The 19,210-nt window shown below is 44.6% G+C and overlaps 1 protein-coding gene across 3 annotated transcripts in view; it reads left to right on the top strand.

Moving 5' to 3' along the window:
- The window catches only part of BMPR2 (bone morphogenetic protein receptor type 2), a 154,743-nt gene that overhangs the window by 89,395 nt on the left and 46,138 nt on the right, over positions 1–19,210 (top strand). For all 3 annotated transcript variants that reach the window (XR_012646430.1, XM_075001702.1, XM_075001703.1), the window contains one exon: positions 13,818–13,928. Coding sequence is in view for 2 of the 3 variants with exons in the window: in XM_075001702.1 (XP_074857803.1) it covers positions 13,818–13,928 (111 nt within the window). In the remaining variant the exon portion in view is untranslated. The remainder of the gene's footprint in view (positions 1–13,817; positions 13,929–19,210) is intronic.

Below are 19,210 nucleotides of genomic sequence, written 5' to 3'. Positions count from 1 at the left end.
TAAATTCATAACTGTGCTATATACTGAAACCATGGGTTCAATAGGTATACTGATTTTAGTGGCTCGTTACAACAATTTCTAACACACCACACTGCCTGCTAACCCTTAGTTGCCCACTTCATTTTCAGTGGTCTCCCTTAGTTTGGCTCTGCTGTTCAGGTTCCTTCCTGAGACCTGAAGCAGAGCTGTGTGAAGCTCAAAAGCTTGTAACTTCCATCAAAGGAAGTTAGTTTAATAAGATATTCCTTCACCTAACTTGTCATTCTCGTATTCCGAGACCCATATGGTTCCAACAATACTCCAAACAATCTGAATACAATGTAATAGTCATCAAATGTGTATTGTATTTTTGATGTGAATGCCTTCTTGAAGCAGAGCCAAAGGCGACTACAGAACATGAGAATGAAAATTCTTGGACCAAGTTTTAGTGGAAAATTGAAGTGTAAATTCAAAGGGTGGGGCAGGAGTTGGAGGTGGCACATTGTATTAATTTTATGGCAAACAGAATAGGCACAGATAATCTGCTCTTCCAATCATTAACGCAGTTGCTGTGCAGAGGAACTTTATCTACATCTTAGAAACATTTTGCAGTGCTATTTAACAGAACTAGATTGAAGAGTATATTTCAGGGTTTCCTGTGACTTGAGAAGTAGTTTGTTTAGGGCTTTTCTATAGTGAGGTGAAAAATGCCCAGTATGTTGTCCTGAGGCGCTCCATATTGGCCAACTTATAATACTAGTTTTAGCTTCTGTGGAGGCTTAAAAACCGAATCTTTTGCGTCAAGGATAGGTGTGATAACTATGATGCTCTTGACTGATGTCTTAACCATATTGGTCCCAGGGCATTTAAGAGATACGAAGGTGGGTTGGTTAGACAATATCTTTTTTGGGAAATCCATCCAATAAAATATGTTGTCTTGTATACCATGTCCTCTAAAACTGGGAAGTAGACCAACTGACAAGATTATTTCTCCTTTGGATGATAGCCTTGAGATCTTTCCTGTTATGTTTGTAGTTGGTTAATTCTTCTTAGGATACTTGGTTTCTGCTTGGGAGACACAATAACAAGTCATGTGATTCCACCAGATTGGCATTACACCCACACATTTAGTACAGTCTTTACATGAAACCCCTTCAGTGCAGCCAGACCCCAAGAGGTCTGACGCTGCCTGCATGAGGCCTCACTGCCTCCTCAGATTGAACCACTGGGGCTCCCCCCACTACTGTTTCACACTAAGGTCTGTTTAGAGAATACAGCTCACATGAACTCCTGCCAGAGACTGGTACTCTCTGCAGGTATTAATACATCTCACCAAAGCACTTGCAGGGACATTCAAACAGTATTGTCAAAACAGTTGTGTTTCCTGGTCAACTGGAACACACCTTAGGAAGTCCTTAGGTTACCACAAAGAACTGAAGATTACAGCATGTAGACTATTCTGGTTAACCTATAGCCTAGCTAATTGAACCCCATTTTACAGGCTTTGTGTCTCTCTTTCTGTCCACCTTGGATCACTACGCAGATGGGAACCTAGACTCTTTCCACTAGTCAGCTCTAATCTTCCACCTCCCTACTTATTTTGTTCCTTGATTTTGGGAATTTTGCTAGTTTCCCTACTGTGAGGTGGAGAAATCCATCTTCCTTTGGGTTATTCATTGCTAAATGTCAATTTTCTAGTGATTGAATTTGCCATTATCTTCTCAGATTCTCTACTGTTATGGGGCTAGTCCTCCTTAATGACGTGTTCAGATTCAGATAGCTAGAGTTATTCATACACATGGCTCATAGCCTGTCTTGAAAGCAAACAGTCCCCTTCTTCACCTTGGGTAATGATACAAAGTGCAGAGGAAACTGGAATACACAAAGGAAAAATATAAATTTTTACATAAAAATATTACAGAAAATTGCTCCATGTCATCTACAACAACAAATATTAAAATAATGGTGGAGGAAGGCTTCCTATGTAACAATTGAATGTAATACAGACATATGGTTTAATACTGAATTCCAAACTTTCACTTGATCCTTGCCTCTTGAGCTGGCAGGGCCTGGGAATGCTCTGAGCACATTATATTCTGCTCCTTGGGAGTAAGGAAGGAACCATTCAACACACAGATATTGGGAGTCAAAACAGTTATTTCTTGTCATATCCTAATGTGGACTCCACTATATCTTACTTCAGTCTACTACTGAAGTGAGATACACATATTAAACACTTTTAGATTTGTGCAGCTGTCACCATGTTGGGCAGTTACACCAAATTCACTATGCAAAAACTGGGTTTAGACTGGCCCTTTCTGTAAAAGCTGTCTGAAGAAAGCAGTTAAATCTATAGTGATAGGTACTGAAGAAGCATTTACGACTGCATACTTTAGGAAGTCCACATGACTATTAGAAGGTTCAAAAGTTCATAGCAAATGGCTCCAGAATGAAATACTAACCTCTCAAAAATACTTGCACACTAATTTCCATTGAAGACAGATGAATCAGACAGTCTGAGTTTCTGGGCAATGCCTTTTTTTTTTTTTTTTTAAAAAGGCTTTTCAAAATGTGAAAATCTTTCCAAAATTTTACCTTCCAAAATCTTTCCAGAACTTTTTTTCTAGGGAGTCAAAGCTTTGGATCCATAATGTTGGAGGCACTAATCATACATGAGAAGCTCAAGTTGAATTTATTTATCTGGATATATGTGTTAAACACACACACATTTATATTTATAAATTGCATCTAGAGTTGTGCTAGTTTTTTTTTGTGTAATTACACTGCAGCTCCAAGAAACTGGATTTTTTCTGCATTATATGATTTTACTTTGGTCAGTTGGAGTTCATAGTAGACTGAGCATAATACTTATATTCTGGGACTGTGGATGCTCAAAATTTATATGACTGCTGTACTACTTTAGTTTGAATGCCAAACGAGAATACGTGAACTAACACTTCAACAATATAATTTGTTGTACTGCTCCATTACATTGTTAGCCACAGTAAGGTATATTAACTGAAATGTATGTCAAGTCTAGAGCCGTGTCTACACGTGCACGCTACTTCGAAGTAGTGGCATTAACTTCGAAATAGCGCCCGTCACGGCTACACGTGCCGGGCGCTATTTCGAAGTTAACTTCGACGTTAGGCGGCGAGACGTCGAAGTCGCTAACCCCATGAGGGGATAGGAATAGCGCCCTACTTCGACGTTCAATGTCGAAGTAGGGACCGTGTAGTCGTTGCGCATCCTGCAACTTCGAAATAGCGGGGTCCGCCATGGCGGCCATCAGCTGTGGGGTTGAGACACGCTCTCTCTCCAGCCCCTGCGGGGCTCTATGGTCCCCATGGGCAGCAGCCCTTAGCCCAGGGCTTCTGGCTGCTGCTGCTGCAGCTGGGGATCCATGCTGCAGGCACAGGGTCTGCAACCAGTTGTCGGCTCTGTGGATCTTGTGTTGTTTAGTGCAACTGTGTCTGGGAGGGGCCCTTTAAGGGAGCGGCTTGCTGTTGAATCCGCCCTGTGACCCTGTCTGCAGCTGTGCCTGGCACCCTTATTTCGATGTGTGCTACTTTGGCGTGTAGACGTTCCCTCGCAGCGCCTATTTCGATGTGGTGCCGCGCAATGTCGAAGTTGAACATCGATGTTGCCAGCCCTGGAGGACGTGTAGACGTTATTCATTGAAATAGCCTATTTCGATGTTGGCTTCACGTGTAGACGTAGCCTAGATGTGTTATCAAGATATATCACAGTTTACGAAGAATTTCTAGGGATAAAATTTAGCAGAGATATATCAAAGTATGTGTAATTCAAAGATAGCTAATTTGATTAACGTAGTTTGTAAATGTGAAACGTGGAGTCTTACCTCTCTTCATTTGCTTTGTATTTTCTAAATTATACATTTGTCTTCTGTGAAGTGCAAACCTTATTGGAAAAGTGTTGCTTTCCTTCCAGAAGCTGATCAAATTTATAACTGGAAAAATATAGGGCTGGAAGGGACCTCAGGAGGTCATCTAGTCTGTTCTCCCCCATTTAGGCACACCAAGTACATACACCTAAACCAGTCCTGTCAAGTATTTCTCTAACCTGGTCTTAAAAAACTTCCAAGGATAATGATTTCATAGCCTGTCTAGGTAATTTGTTCCAGTGCTTTACGATTCTAATAAGCTACGTCTACACTAGAAGCCTCTATCCCCAGAACGCACTGTTGGAAGAGATGTTCTGACCAAAACTTCTGTCAACAGATGGTGTCCACACGTAAAAGTGGACTGATCTTTTGTCTTAATGCAGGTTTGAAATTTTGCTCCACCCCACCCCAACTTTTTTTTCCCTTTTCCCCTTTGCTGCTACCCAACTTCATAATTCTGGTTCCAAAGGAGATGTCTGGTGGACTGGTCAGTTCATAAATCTAGTGTTGTTAATTCTGAGGTTCTACTGTATCTGAGTCTTTTCCAGAAGTGTGAATTAACAAAAACCTTCCTCCCTTTCCCCTGTGTGATGGATTGTTATAGACAAGTGTTTCCTCCATCCTTTTATTTCTTCAGTATATGTCCTTATGTGGTTGCCATGTTGCCCTTTCTCTTCATTTTCTTTTTGGCCTGTTCTTTCTACTAATTTTCTGATTCCCCATTCCTAGGAATACCCTCCTTCAATCAAGGATAGAAAAAGAGGAAGAACAGCCCTTCCAAGAGTCTGCCAGACAGAAGACAAGACAGCCCTCTTAATCAGTAGTATCCAAACAAAAAGACCCAACTATCACAGGCTCCACTTCTGTTGTACTGAAGTGTGGAAAGGGACACAGATGATTGGCAGTGGACAGAGAACTCTGCAGTGACATTGGGTGCTCTCTGGGCCTGGAAAAGGGATAATGGTAGAGGCCACACTCTGTGGTGCCTCGGTGTGGTGCAAGGAGGAAGAGAGGCCCCAGGCCTGCCCACTACTCTAGGTCCTGGCCCAGAGACCCACTTGGTGGCAGCCTTGCTCTACCCTCCTTCACTCCTTTCCACTGCCTCTCATTCCCCGTGACCCCTTGCACCTTTTTGGGCCTTGTGTCAAGGCCTACAGCCTTACAGGAATCAGGTCAGAGTCTCGCTTCTCTACTCCCCTGAGCCCGCCCAGCATTGCTTCACCTAAGGTGCTTCTCTACTGGAACTAGCCCTGCACTCTCCGTGGTCAGGACCTAACTGCCCACTGCTTTGCTGAGTAGCCTCTTATAACAGGGCTGGGGCTCTGCACTGGGTCCCTCCACCCTGCTTTAACTGATTCTGACCAGAGTGGGGCAGCTGCCACACTACATAATGAAATAAATGTGCATCTGTAGTTTAAAAAAAAGAGAGAGAGAGAGAGAAATTTCCCACTTACTGTGGTCCAACACAGAGGGCTTTTTGTTTTTGTTTTTGTTTTGATTTAAATATAAGGAGCTTGTTCATATTTATCTCTCCACTCTTGGCTGGAGGGACAAAGAATGAAATGTTAATACGTTTCTGTGCAGGCACATCAATTTTGTATCATTATGTAGCCCTGTTTCTTTCCCCCTCAATCATGCTGCCAGTATACTAGCATTGAGCTTTTTTCCAGTCATACTGATAGTCCCTCCAGACTCTAATGGTTTCTGATCAGGATATATTATCATTGAAGGTAGAATCAAAAACCTTACTAAATGTAATGTGGGTACATTGATTGAAATCAGTGAGTTAACCTCTGAATGCCTGTAGGAAAATAGCATTGGCTGCCTGAATTGAATAGGCACCCTTCCAACAAACTGATCATTTCTGAAATGTCATACATGCAGTGGGGCTGACAGCCTTGCCAGGCCCCAGATCCGTGCTCCCAGAAGGGGTGGGGGCTCAGGGTCACGGGTGCTAGGACAGCCAGTCTGCCACACCCCATCCCTCACCCCTTCAGTAGCCCTCACAACCACATGAAGCACTCACCAGCAGTGATTTAAAGAGCCTGGGCCTCTGGCTGCTGCATCTGCTGCAGTAACAGTGGAAGCTGGTGCCCTGAACCCTTTTGAAATTCCAGGCCCTAGGGCAATTGTCCTCTCTGCCCCCTACCCCCACCCCCATGTCAGGCCTGCACGCAAGTGTTTAATCCACAGCTCTGCAACATGCTCTCTAGAAAGTGCAGGAATATTGTGTTTATATGTTGTATAATTTTATGTTGAATGTAAATATGTACTGATACACGAAAGAGCTACATTTCAATCCTGGAATATTTGCTATAACACAGGGAGGTTGTACAGTAGGAGGTTGCACCTCCTAAAACCAGCACTCATTGGTCAGGCAATATCCCTCATCCAGCAGGACCAGGGATGTTCCTGGACCAGAGAGCCTGGCAGGAGGGCAAACTGCAGCCCATGTTCTCCAGCAGCCCTTAAGAGCTGGAGTCAGTATCCCCATCAGTCCCATGGGGGGAAGCTGCATGGGCTTGGGGCCAGGGCCAGCTGCACGGGGCTGGAGCTGTTTTTTTTTTTGCAGGGCTAGAGCTGGCTTTCCTGAGCAGCTCTGTGGGGAAGAGTCCAGGCACCAGCCCAGCAGCAGATGGGTGAGCAGCCCAGTGAGGGGCAAATGGTGGCGACAGCTTGGAAGCTGATCGTAGGGAACCTCCCTGGTCCATCAAATTCTCTTGTTTGGGACCAGTCAGGTGCAACCGGTATTAGGATGTGAGGTAGAAACTTAATAGAGATAGATATCATAAACTCTTTATCTGTATCTGTATCTATATATCGATATAATTCACTGAAGAGATTAGTTGTCTATGTTTTATGGTTTTATTTGTGCATGCTGTTGTCAAATATTTAAGATGAAGATACTGAAATACCATACAGTACTTTATGTCCACTAAATCAGTTCAGTTCTCCTTACGTATTGATAAGATAGGACTTAAAATTTAACTGAATACTGAATCAGAAGGCATGTGTCTTTGTTAACAAAGTACATTAATCCTTAGTTTATCTTCCTAAACAGGATTGCAGAAGGGTTAGGAAATCTGGGCTGGTTCATTTAAACCACCCTTGGCTGCTAGCATAGCTATGTTCTTTCTTTGACGCAGACCCAGACAAAGGCTGAGTGTAAGGAGGAAGCAGACAGCACACTGACGCCTCCAGTCAGAGCCCCGGCCTGGCTCCAGGATTTGTAAACAGAAACATCCTAGGCTCCAATAAGGCAGACAGTGGCTCTCCTGATCTGCATGCAGGAAGTCTGTGCTTGTACAGGCCCAGATATTACACATAAGCACATACAACTCAGTGTTTAGGTTTTTCTATATATTTTCAAGCTGTCAAATAAAATATTCTTGAGATACTACTGTTCTGATTGCAAATTTGATGTTGTATACAGCTTATCTTCTTGCAGTTTAATGCTAATCTTGAAATGAAGAATCAGGGCGCTTCATTCAGTTTGATTTTGGAGGTGAGACTAGAAATCCATCTTTTTTTCTTAAATTCAGTTTGTTGGGCAGCCTACTTTGAAGTTTAATTTCACATTTGCAAGGAAATGCAGATCTATCAAAACAGTAATTATAAACATTATTTTAGTACAAGGTAATTTTTTTCACACTTTATTTTTAGACACTAACCCACAAATACCTCTGGACTCTGAGCAATGAAAACGAAAAATAAAAAAGAGATAAGTTGGATTGGGCTTTTGAGGACTTCGCTGCCTTCTTTAAAAGAGCAGGGAAATGAAAACTTTTTACATATAAGACTTGAGTCTATATCAGCCCCTCCTGTATAAAACCCAGAGGCGTTAGAGGAGGTGGTCTCTGTGAGAACTTCCTTGTGTAGATATACCTTAAGTTACCTCATCACAGGTGTGGGGGAGGGATGCAAGGGGCTGTTTTCTGCATGTGTGCAAAAAACATAAAGGTTCCCAACTGCAACTGTAGGTTCTGATGGACTTTCATGGAGTTGGAGAGAGATGCTTTGAGGCTTACTGGAGCCACACTACTAAATCTTGCTGTGCCTCTTTCAAGGACTTGTCTGGGGATGCCACTAAAAAGATAATAGAGCCCCAGCTGTTATCTTTCTGTGCATTCTTCATGGAGCTAGAGAGGTATAAGCGTTGCCATTTCTTGTGATTTTTATTGCAGGTCTAGTGATATTGGTTTTTTTTCCGTAAAGCGCAAGTTCCTAGAATGAGGTGTTTACAAGGAAACCGCAGCTTTTTCTTTTTAAAATAAAACTAAGCCCAAATGGTGGTTGAGGAGAGCATGAAAATATAGTGTAAGTGTACTTCACATTCTTGAAAATCCCATAATTTATTTAATGAGTTTTAAAGGCCTGAATCATGATTTTTGAACCGTAGGTGTTGGCAATAGTGATTATATGAAACACACATTCTGACATGGTGGGTCCTTTGCCCCGCCCTGGACAGATATTGGGGTACCATCTGGTCCTTGCATTTAAAAAAAACACCCAAATCTGGTACTCTTCAGTTATTGTATATATTACTTATAAGAGCAGAAAGAATTCCTTATCACTTTTAAAGAACAGAAAAGATTCTGTTTGTTAGTTTAAATAGCAGAGGTTTCTGTCCATTATGATGCACAGGTATAAATTTATACTTTTTTAAGTTGTAATTTATTTACATTACAGCTTAAAGGTAAAGAATAATGTAACTTTAAAGATCTTGTTTTACATTGCATACAATAATTAATTACATCAGTTTTATCAGAAGCTCAGCTGTACAGGGAAGAGGTTGAAGCAGTATTAATAACCTGCAGACTTTCCTACCTACCACATACCACATATTGATAGAAGATGTGGACAACAGTCTTAAGTTACGGATTTCTGAGATCCATTCATGTCAAGGCAAAGGTGGTAAACCTTGCTCTTCCATTAATTGTGTACAGAAAAGTAAGCAGGAACCTGAGTTGAAACTAATGGCATTTTCTACCTCCAACTTGGGAAAATATGTAGGAAAAAACTGCCTTTTTAAAACAAATAGAACATTACATGTCTCTTTCATACACTGGTGACTGGCAGTTTCTGTGATAGATTTCTCAACACTTCAACCATCACTTCTTTTGAAAGCATGCCGTTCTTGAAAGAGTTTTCAGTTACTTTCAATCTAAAGATTAAGGAAATGGACTCCTTTTATGTCTTACCATAAGAGCTGTTTTTAATACATTTTAGAAGTATATTTTATAGCAAGTAGATTCCATCATAGTGGAATAAGTACTGGAAAATTTAAGCATGCAAGAGGACTCTCTCACAGTGCTTTGAGGAGGAGCCTTTTGGGAGTCAGGGCAGATGGCAGCTCTGAGTGTAACCAGCTGGATTTCTCAGAAACAAATTTTCAGAATTTTCTTTTTGGGGGAAATTTTGAAATCTCTACCTCTTTGTTCCAAATTACAATTATTTTTTCACAATGTCATAATTTGCCACAGAATGTAAATTCTGAGATTCAACCAGCTATGTTATAATGTAACATACGGCGTATGATTAAAAGAAAATACTGTTATCAGGGCTGCCCACTGGATGTGCTAAGGAAGAGGAAGTTTGCTTTAGGATTGAGAGGGCTGTCAGACCTGAGTGGCACTGTGACCCTATGCTCCAGACACCAACACCTGGAGCAGGAAGCCCCAGGGAACAGGAGCCATCACTGCGAGGTGAGTGGAGGGCAGATTCAGCTCTCAATGAGCTCTCTGCTTCCACTTGGCCTCCCCTTAGAAATATCTTTTTTTTTTTTTTTTTTTTTTTTTAAAAAAAAAAGGGGGGGGGGTCCCAGTTTCATATTGTGCCTCGGGTCCCCTAAAGTTTCCATGAGGTCCTTCCTAGTATTCTATATTTTGTGGATAATACCTCTAAGTTTCTTGCTCAGCTAAATTGGCTTTAAAAACAAAACAAGAAAAAAAACAGTTTTGGTCTACTCATTGCTGTCCATTAGGATCCGAGAGATTTTGCTGGGAATGGGGGCAGCAGGTGAAGCCTCCCTACCCCCCCGCCCGCCCCCGGTCACACTTTGCAGAGAGACACAGGGAGCAAACAGCTATTTTGAGGGGCCCTGATCTGTACTGCAGGAGTGGGGCTTCAGGCTGGATTAAAAGGCTTGGCCTCTCCAGATCTTGCCTACCTGGGCTTAATCTGTAGCAAAGAATGATTTTAAGTTAAATATTAGGGGAAAAAACACCTTCCTAACTGTAAGGATAGTAAAACACTGGAACAGAGGTTATCAAGGGAGATTGTGGAATCCTCAATACTAGAGGATTTTTTAGGAACAGTTATACAAACACGTGTCCAGAATGGTCTAGTTATACTTGGTTCTGCTTTAGTTCAGGGAGTGGTCTAGTTTAGAGGTGTGCAAAGTGTGGGGCTGGGTCCCCTTGGAGGTTGTGAAATTTTGTAAGTGGGGCACAGCACAATCAGCGGCTGGGTCTCGGGCTCATCCATCATGTTAAAGTAATATTTCAACTGTTTTGAGGTGTGTGTACAGTATTCACATTTATATACTGATTGATTAAGTTTTTACATTCTAGTTACTCACTTTCTTACACATGCCAAAAGGTTTTTTGTTTGTTTTGTTTTTTTTCCCATATGAACACAACCAAAATTGCTCTTGGTTTGGATTACATTAGAGAGTAAGTGCATGCCTGAGTGCGCAGGCTAATTGCGGGACAAAAAGTGGGGCCTGGCATAAAGTTTTCCCACCCTGGGTCTAGTTGATCTCTTGAGGTCCTTTCGAGCCCTGCATTGCTGAGATTCCATAATGCTTTCTGAATTTATTTATTCATTTATTGTTTGTACTTTGGTGTGATTTCCTGAGAGGCCAAAGGGATCAAAATAGTTTAAGAAATTTTGGAGTATAAGTGATGTTTTAACTGCCATTTTTAGTGAGGTGACGGATACTGGGAATTAAATAATACAGCCCATTTTGTGATTAAACCAGTCAGTGTAGAGATGAAAATTTAGAATGTTGGCTGAAATACTTGAGCTCTTAGAAACTGTTGATAGTATTATGTGTCGTTTAGAGGACTGGAAGCCCAGCACTGTGTCATAAAAATCCTTCAGGCCCATTGTGAAAGGAAGTAATTTTAGAAGCAGCTAGAATTAATTATACTCGCAATGTCCTTTTTGCTTGTAAAAGCTTCATCTTCGCAACATTGTGCTCAGGTCTCCACAGCTGAAGGCCACATTATGCAAATGTTAATATAATAATAATATATGGAGATATACATCTCATAGAACTGGAAGGGACCTTGGAAGATCACTGAGTCCAGTACCCTGCCGCCTTGGCAGGACCAAGCACCATGCCTTTTTTTTTTTTTTTTAAACAAAACTATTTGCCCCAGATCCCTAAATGGCCCCCTCAAGGACTGAGCTCACAACCCTGCATTTAACAAGCCAATGCTCAAACCACTGAGCTAGCCCTTTCCCCCCAGAATTCTGTAGTTTTAGTGTGTATTATGTTTATGCTTTGAACTTCAGCATGTTCAATATGTGCGCATGATACCAACTCAGCGATACTCAGATTACTTACTTAAAATCACCAAAACAAAAAACCCCTGCAGAAAGTTTTGAAATGAGTATTTCAAATCTGTCAAAACAGAAAAACTTCACTGAGAGTTTTTAATATCCTGATCCTTTACAGCAATCCCATGTACTTTGATGAAGTCCACACAGGTTGCCTACTCCCAATGTTTTGAATAATCTGGCCTCAGGTTACACCTTTAAGAATTCAGAAGTAAATAAAAAAAAATTAAATAATTTAAGGTGCACAACTGTCACTTTGTTCTGTCTCACACAGGGATCTGCAACCTGCAGCTCTGGAACAGTGTGCAGATCTTTAAGGACCTATTTGTGGCTCCCAATGCTATAATTGTAAAATTTAAAAAACAAAACACAATCTTCCTGATTAGTTTCCTTCAATGGTGAATGTGTAAAAGCCCAAAATCGATTAACTTGTATCTAAATAGCAAATGATACCTAATCTTGAAACATTGGATAACTTCCTAGTATCTTAGTGAGAGAAGATTCAGGAGTGAAAGTCAGGAAGATAGTGGTAAAAACACACACAAAGTGTGAGGAAATAGAACATGTAAAAAGTTTGTGAATGTCCTGCAGTAAACACGTATCGCATTACAAATCATTGTGTGCTCTGTTCTTAAAATAGGGGTTACAAAAAAGATGGTTTGATGTTATTTATTAAGGACTGTTTTGTATTCACATGCATTGCAGCTCTACAATTACTGAGTTTTTTGCTGAACTGGAGAAAATGGCTCTTTGTATTTTGGTTGCCGACCCCTGGTCTAACACAGTAGAGTCCTGACCCATGAGTAGGATTTATCAGTGCTATAATAGCAAGGTGCCATGTACTGTGATGCGAAGTAGGCCTGTGTTCTTCAGCAAATATACTTTAGATATCTGGTACATGAGGCTAGATGTTCTGTGGAAGCTTCATGGAAATTTTAAGGTACAATTTTTTGTTTGTTTAAATGTTAAAATGAGTGATAATAGGACAATATCCTTTGTTATTTACAATGTCTTGATTATGCAAAAACTTACAGCCATGTTTAACTTTATATATTGTGCGTAATGTTGGATAATTCAATGGATTCACTTACTGTAAAGATCTAAAAGTGTGGCCCTACAGAGGATCATGGCCTTAGTAAATTTTAGTGTTTCATGTTTGGTGTTACATCTCATTGAGTTGAACATCTCTTCTTAAACAATTATGAGGTTTTCTGAAGAATTAGAAAGGCAGCACTGTCCTGTTTGTACATTTCTTCTGATTATATTAGTTCACTTTTCACTATTTTCATTGCACATTTAATGGCTGGAAACTTCATTAGTGTTTCAAATGAGAGCTAAAATTAAAAAAAAAAAAATTGGAGTACAGCTATGTGACAAGGAGTTCACTTCTCCGGATATTGGAGCCAAAAATAATTGCCTACAGAGGCTGCTGGTTAGGTTTGCACATACATTATGTGAGCTCCTGCCCCCTTGTGGTTATTTATTGCAATACAATCTTTATTTAAATACTACCTCTAGTCATGGCCTATTATAAGCTCTTTATTTAAAACTTAGATGTATGTATCGTCTAGCACAGTCTCATGTTGTGCATATCAGAAAAACGTAATCATTTTGTAATTTACTATGTAAAGTACACAGTGGACCAAACGTGCACAAGTGCACTTGTGCTTTCATGGGCAACATAGAGAGCTAGGGGAAAGTTATTTAATATATATACTTACATGCATTACAACACAGTCTTTAATTATTGGATCACTAATGTGATCTCTATAATACACAAACCTACTCAGCTATTCTACATTGTCTACTTGTTTATGTATATATTACATACAAAGAACTACATTAAGTGAATGTAAAGACTGCAAAGTCAAGCTCTCAAAGTAGGGAAACACCTCCTATAAGGCTGATTGTTTAGCCTTAACTAAATATTAAATATAACCAAATGACCCTTCTGGAAGAAGTCGTGAACTTAATTTACACTACTCTATCATTTTCTAGTAATATAATGAGCATGTTACAACTTCTATAATTCAGAGCACTGTTAAAATACAAATTGGAGGATGGGGACAATCCACATTGTGTGGTTGTTCTGTATGCTGCCATGTGGAAGACAGTGATTCGGTTTTAGTGTCTCACTCTCCATAAAAGAAAAAAATGCCTTAGAGATAATGTGCTCAACCATATTTGGCTAGTCACCTGTTCTCTGCTCCTTAACTTTTAAAGACTAAAATAAATTAGGGGCATATAGTGTAATCTCTGCAGTATGATTTGTTTAACATTTCTGTAGTTTTGTCTGTTGTAGGATGCTGAATTTTTGTAATTATCTTTTGAAAAGTGACACGTACTTTCTTCTTTCTTTTTCTTGCAGATTCACCTGAGTCTTTACACCGAGATGAGACTATCATTATTGCCTTGGCCTCAGTCTTTGTATTAGCTGTTTTGATTGCTGCTATATTCTTTGGCTATAGGATGTTTGCAGGTAGAATTTTAAGATTTTCTTTTTTCTTATTATATTGACCATTCTTCACAATTATAATCCTTTTACTTCTTTCTCCTCCCACCTTTTCCATATATTTCTTAATGGACAATAGAAACTCTTCTTCGAGTGTCCCCATGGGTGCTCCACATTAGGTGTCGGGCTCGCCCGGCGCCGCAGATCGGATCTTCCAAGCAGTTTCTGCCGGACTGCGCATGCGCCGGTGCGCGCCACTCCCTTGCGCGCTCCTGGCCACGTGCATGATCCGGTCCCCGCCAGTTCCTCTTAACCGCCGTCGGCTGCAGACGGAATCCGACTAGGCTACGGCCAAGTTAGCGTATTCAATGGTTTTAACTGTTTTTCTTTAAAGTTTTCAAGTTCTTAGGCTACTGTTAAGTTAGCCAGTTGTTATTTTCAAAAACAAAACAAGCGGGACGGCATTCAGTCCAGTCCTAGTAACAAGCGGAGCACCGGAGGCCGGGAGCCTAGGGCCATTAGCCCTCCTGCCGCGGCAGGCTATCGGAGAGGGGGAAAACAGCACAGAGAAGGTGCTAAGTACCCCATTAACAACTGAAAGACTCACCAACAATGTCCTCTTCAGGATTCAAGAAATGTGAGTCTTGCCGAGAGGCAATGCCAGCGTCTGATGGGCACAGTCACTGCATAAGGTGCCTGGGGGAGTCCCATGTCATGCGGAAATGCTCCTTCTGTGCAAAATTAACAGCCAGAGCAAGGAAGGACAGGGAGATGCGGCTTAAAATGCTGCTCTTCGACAAGGCCCTCCAGCCAGACGTGCCGGAGCGGCCGCAGCAGGAGGGACCCTCCGGGGCCCATAAAAGGAAAGCCGCCTCCCTCACCCCATCAGTGCAAAAACAGGTGAAAGTCTCCCCACCCCGATCCCTGCCGGCAGCAACAGCGAGCGGGACGGGAGGAGCGCACAGCCCCCAGCCGCAGCAGCAGCTGATCGGCGGCGGCACGGAGAGCCACGTGGAGGCGGCTCAGCCTCCGATAATCAAACAGCCGCCCTGCACCGCAGGCCAGGCGGCGGCTAAACAAGCGCCGGTACCGGCGGCACCGCAAGCAGCGGCACCGACCCCCGGGGAACCGGCGGTGCAGAGCGCGCAGGCACGCAGCCTGCAGGCACCAGAGGACACCGCCCGTGCGGCACCGCCCATAAGCGTGCCAAGCACGGCGCGGACGGGGCCGAGATCCCCTACACGTCAGGGGGCGGAGCTACCCCCTCAAGGTAGGGGGAAGGCTGCACACAAAACAAGGCACCGCAGCCCCTCTCCAGACAGGGCTGCAGAGTTGCTTTCTCTCAGCCCTCCGCTCATGCTGCAGACTCCAACTAGAAGGCAGGGGTCCCCCCTAGCCTACCTGGAGCCCCCGTCTCCATTTTTACAACCAGCCTCGCCCTGGCTGGGACCACCTTCACCCTTCCTGGGGTTTGAGCTGCTGGAGTACTATCACAAATCGCTCTCTCCAGTGTCCCAGGTCTCTCGACGATCTCGCTCCACCAGACGCAGAGGGTATGCACCAAGGGAGTGGTCTAGGTCACCTTCCCAAGAACAGTGCCCATGCTGCCATGGTCGCCCTTATCACGCGGGGCATAGACGCCACCGGCAATCTACCAGGGAAAGATCCCCACAGACGGTCCCGTATCCCAAAGGGCAATCGCGAAGGGGGACAGAGACTCAAGTATCTCAGGGGGAACTGGTTATGGAACCCCGAGATTTTTCCCTTGCAAGCTTCCAGCGAGTGGATGTACCATCACCAACAGGAACCGGAAGGGTCCAGGGAGGCGTACCCTAGCGGTTCCTCGCTCTCCTCCCTGGACGAGGCTACGGCCCCGGGGAACGTCCATCCTCCGGACGATCTCAAACAGTTTCAAGAGCTGTTTAAGAGGGTGGCCTTCACGCAAGGCATCCAGACAGCAGAGGTGCAAGAGAAACACCATAAGCTCCTCAAAAATCTGAGACCTCCGGCCTCCTCCAAAATAGCAATACTGCTTGATGAAGCAATCTTGGAGTCCGCCACTATGATATGGCAGACCCCTGCGACTATTCTGCCTGTCTACAAGAGAGCGGATAAGAAATACTTCGTGCTGGCGAAGGGCATGGAGTTCCTGTTCAGCCACCCACAACCAAATTCCTTGGTGTTGGAGTTGTCGCAACAAAGATCGAAGACATCTCAATTCAAGACAGGGGGAACAGACAAAGATGCCAAGAAGCTAGAGCTGTTTGGCAGAAAGGTCTACTCCTCCTCCACTCTACTGTTGTGAATGGCAAATTACACAGCGCATCTAGCGAACCATAATTTCGACAACTACACTAGGCTAACCTCCCTCATGGACTCGCTTCCAGAGGACAAGAAACCGGTGCTCAAGGCCATCGTGCAAGAAGGCTACGTGGCCTCAAGGACGGGAGTTCAGATCGCCCTGGATGTTGCGGACACAGCAGCATGCTCCACAGCTACGGCAGTGGTGATGCGAAGGGAGTCCTGGCTCCTGACTTCAGGTATACCGAGGGATCTGCAGGCAAAGATAGTCGATCTTCCCTTCGACTCGCAGAAGCTGTTTGCTGAATCAACTGACTCGGTCCTTCATTCCAGTAAAGATTCAAGAGCCACACTTAAGACCCTGGGGATTTACACCCCTCCATACAGAAAGAAAAAGTACTACCCTCAACAAAGACCGTACCAGTACCAGCAACAGCGTCCCCAGTACCACAGGGGTTACGAGCAAGGGCGACATCAACAGCACCAGCAGTACAGAACTCCCAGGCGACGTTCCCAACAGAGCCGTGCGTCCTCAGGGCAGGGCCAAAGGCCACAAGTTTGACACACAGATCCAGGGCTGCGCCATCACTACCATCGCACAAGGTCATCCGAAGCAGTTATTCCACCATCGCCTCTGACCATTCTACGACCAGTGGCAAAGGATCACCACAGACAAATGGGTGCTGGAGATCATAGCCACGGGGCACGCCATCCCCTTCCAGTCGCTCCCACAGCCACGACCTCCACCCAGGCCCCACCTCCAGGAGGCCTCCCACATAGCGAGGCTCAAGCAGGAGGTAGACCATCTCATGCTCATAGGGGCAGTGGAAAGAGTGCCGGAGCAACTGCAAGGGAAAGGGTTCTACTCGAGGTACTTCCTCACGGAGAGAAAGACAGGAGGCTGGAGGCCCATCTTAGATCTTCGAGGCCTCAACCGGTACCTGCGCAAGCAACGCTTTCGGACGATCACAATCGCCTCCATCCTTACGGCACTGGACGATGGAGATTGGTTCGCAGCCCTCGACTTACAAGACGCGTATTTTCACATGACTATCCATCCGGCTCACCGACGATTCCTCCGGTTCATGGTAGGCAAAGAACATTTTCAATACAAGGTTCTACTGTTTGGCCTCTCCTCGGCCCCCAGAGTCTTCACCAAGACCTTGGCAGTGGTGTCAGCCTACCTGCACAGACAGGGGGTATTTATATTCCCGTATCTGGACGACTGCCTACTCAAAGGGGCCTCGAAGGAGGAGGTACTACGCATGATACGCGTCACAGCAGGCACGTTCTCTTTGCTCGGCCTGGTTATCAATCTGGCAAAATCAAAGATAGACCCCACACAGGACATAGAGTTCATAGGGGCACGCATAAATTCTATTACCGCGAGGGTGTATCTACCAGAGACTCGCTTTCGGGCCATCGGCTCCCTCATGCAGGTCATCACCTTCAGCCCTACGGTGCCGGTCCTGACGTGCTTACAGCTGCTGGGCCACATGGCAGCAGCGACGTTCGTAGTACAGAACGCCAGGTTACACATGCGCAGCATGCAGCACTGGCTGGCGAGCGTATACAAACCGGCAGCACACTCCGTTCACAGGGTGGTGTTGCCCACAGCAGAGGTGCGCAAATCCCTGCAATGGTGGGTAAACTCCAAGAACTTGCTAACGGGGGGTACCCTTCCACCAACCACAAATATCGGTTTTTCTTACTACAGATGCCTCCCTCATAGGGTGGGGAGCACACATGGGCGAAGAGGTGACTCAAGGGCCGTGGTCCTCCACGGAGCAGTCACTGCACATAAATATACTGGAGCTCAGAGCAGTGTTCAATGCCTGCAGACACTTTCGAGACCATATACAAGGCAAAGTAGTCGGGATCAGTACAGACAATACCTCCGCCATGTTTTATGTAAATCGGCAAGGAGGAGCTCGGTCCCGTGCCTTATGTGCGGAAGCAGTCCGGTTATGGAACTGGTGCATCGCCAACAATATAATCTTGAAAGCCTTGTACTTACCAGGCGCTCACAATGTGAAGGCAGACCAGCTGAGCAGGCATTTCGCACTCACGCACGAGTGGCAGATCCGTCCCAATCTGCTACGACCGATTTTTCACGCATGGGGTTTTCCCCAGATAGACCTGTTTGCCACTCAACACAACAAGAAGTGCCCACGATTCTGCTCCAGGGCAGGACTGGGACGGGGGTCCCTGGGGGACGCATTCGCGATCTCCTGGAGGGGCCCCCTGCTTTACGCTTTTCCTCCCACAGTGCTGATCCACAAAGTCTTGCAGAAAGCCAGGAGGGAAGGAGCCCGAATGATCCTGATAGTCCCAACGTGGGATCGACAGCAGTGGTTCCCCCCTACTCCTGGGCATGGCGGACCGTCCACCGATGCCCCTTCCGGTGGCGCTGGATCTGCTCGTGCAAGCCCAGGGGTCCATAGTGCATCCACACCCCCAAGGCCTGCGACTACAGGCGTGGTTAATCCATGGCTCAGCTCCCTAGAGAGCACATGTACGGAGGAAGTGCAACAAGTCCTAGAAAGTAGCAGGAGGATTTCCACCAGGAAGACCTACAAGCACAAATGGACTTGCTTCATGGCATGGTATTCTACCAAACAGCTGGCCCCCCTTTTGGTGCCTATACCTGTAATATTAGAGTATTTACTGGACCTCGAGAGGAGGACTCTCACTATCCTTGTTAAAGGTCCACCTTGCCGCCATTTCGGCGTTCAGACGCGAAGAGGAAGGGCACACAGTGTTCGCCCATCCCATGGTTACCAGGTTCCTCAAAGGGTTGGTAAACCTATACCCCCCTCAGAAACCGCTTCCACCTTCGTGGAACTTGGACCTGGTGCTTAATGCGCTAACGGGCCCACCGATCTAGCCTTTGGCCACGGTTTCCCTCCACCTCCTTACGATAAAGACGACCTTTCTTCTCGCAATCACGTCAGCTCGCAGGGTGAGCGAGCTTGCAGCAGTTATGGCAACGCCACCCTGCACTGTTT

Source organism: Carettochelys insculpta, chromosome 8, assembly GCF_033958435.1.
Source record: "Carettochelys insculpta isolate YL-2023 chromosome 8, ASM3395843v1, whole genome shotgun sequence".
Taxonomy (NCBI): Eukaryota; Metazoa; Chordata; order Testudines; family Carettochelyidae; genus Carettochelys; species Carettochelys insculpta.
This window is presented reverse-complemented; position numbering and strand designations above follow the sequence as displayed.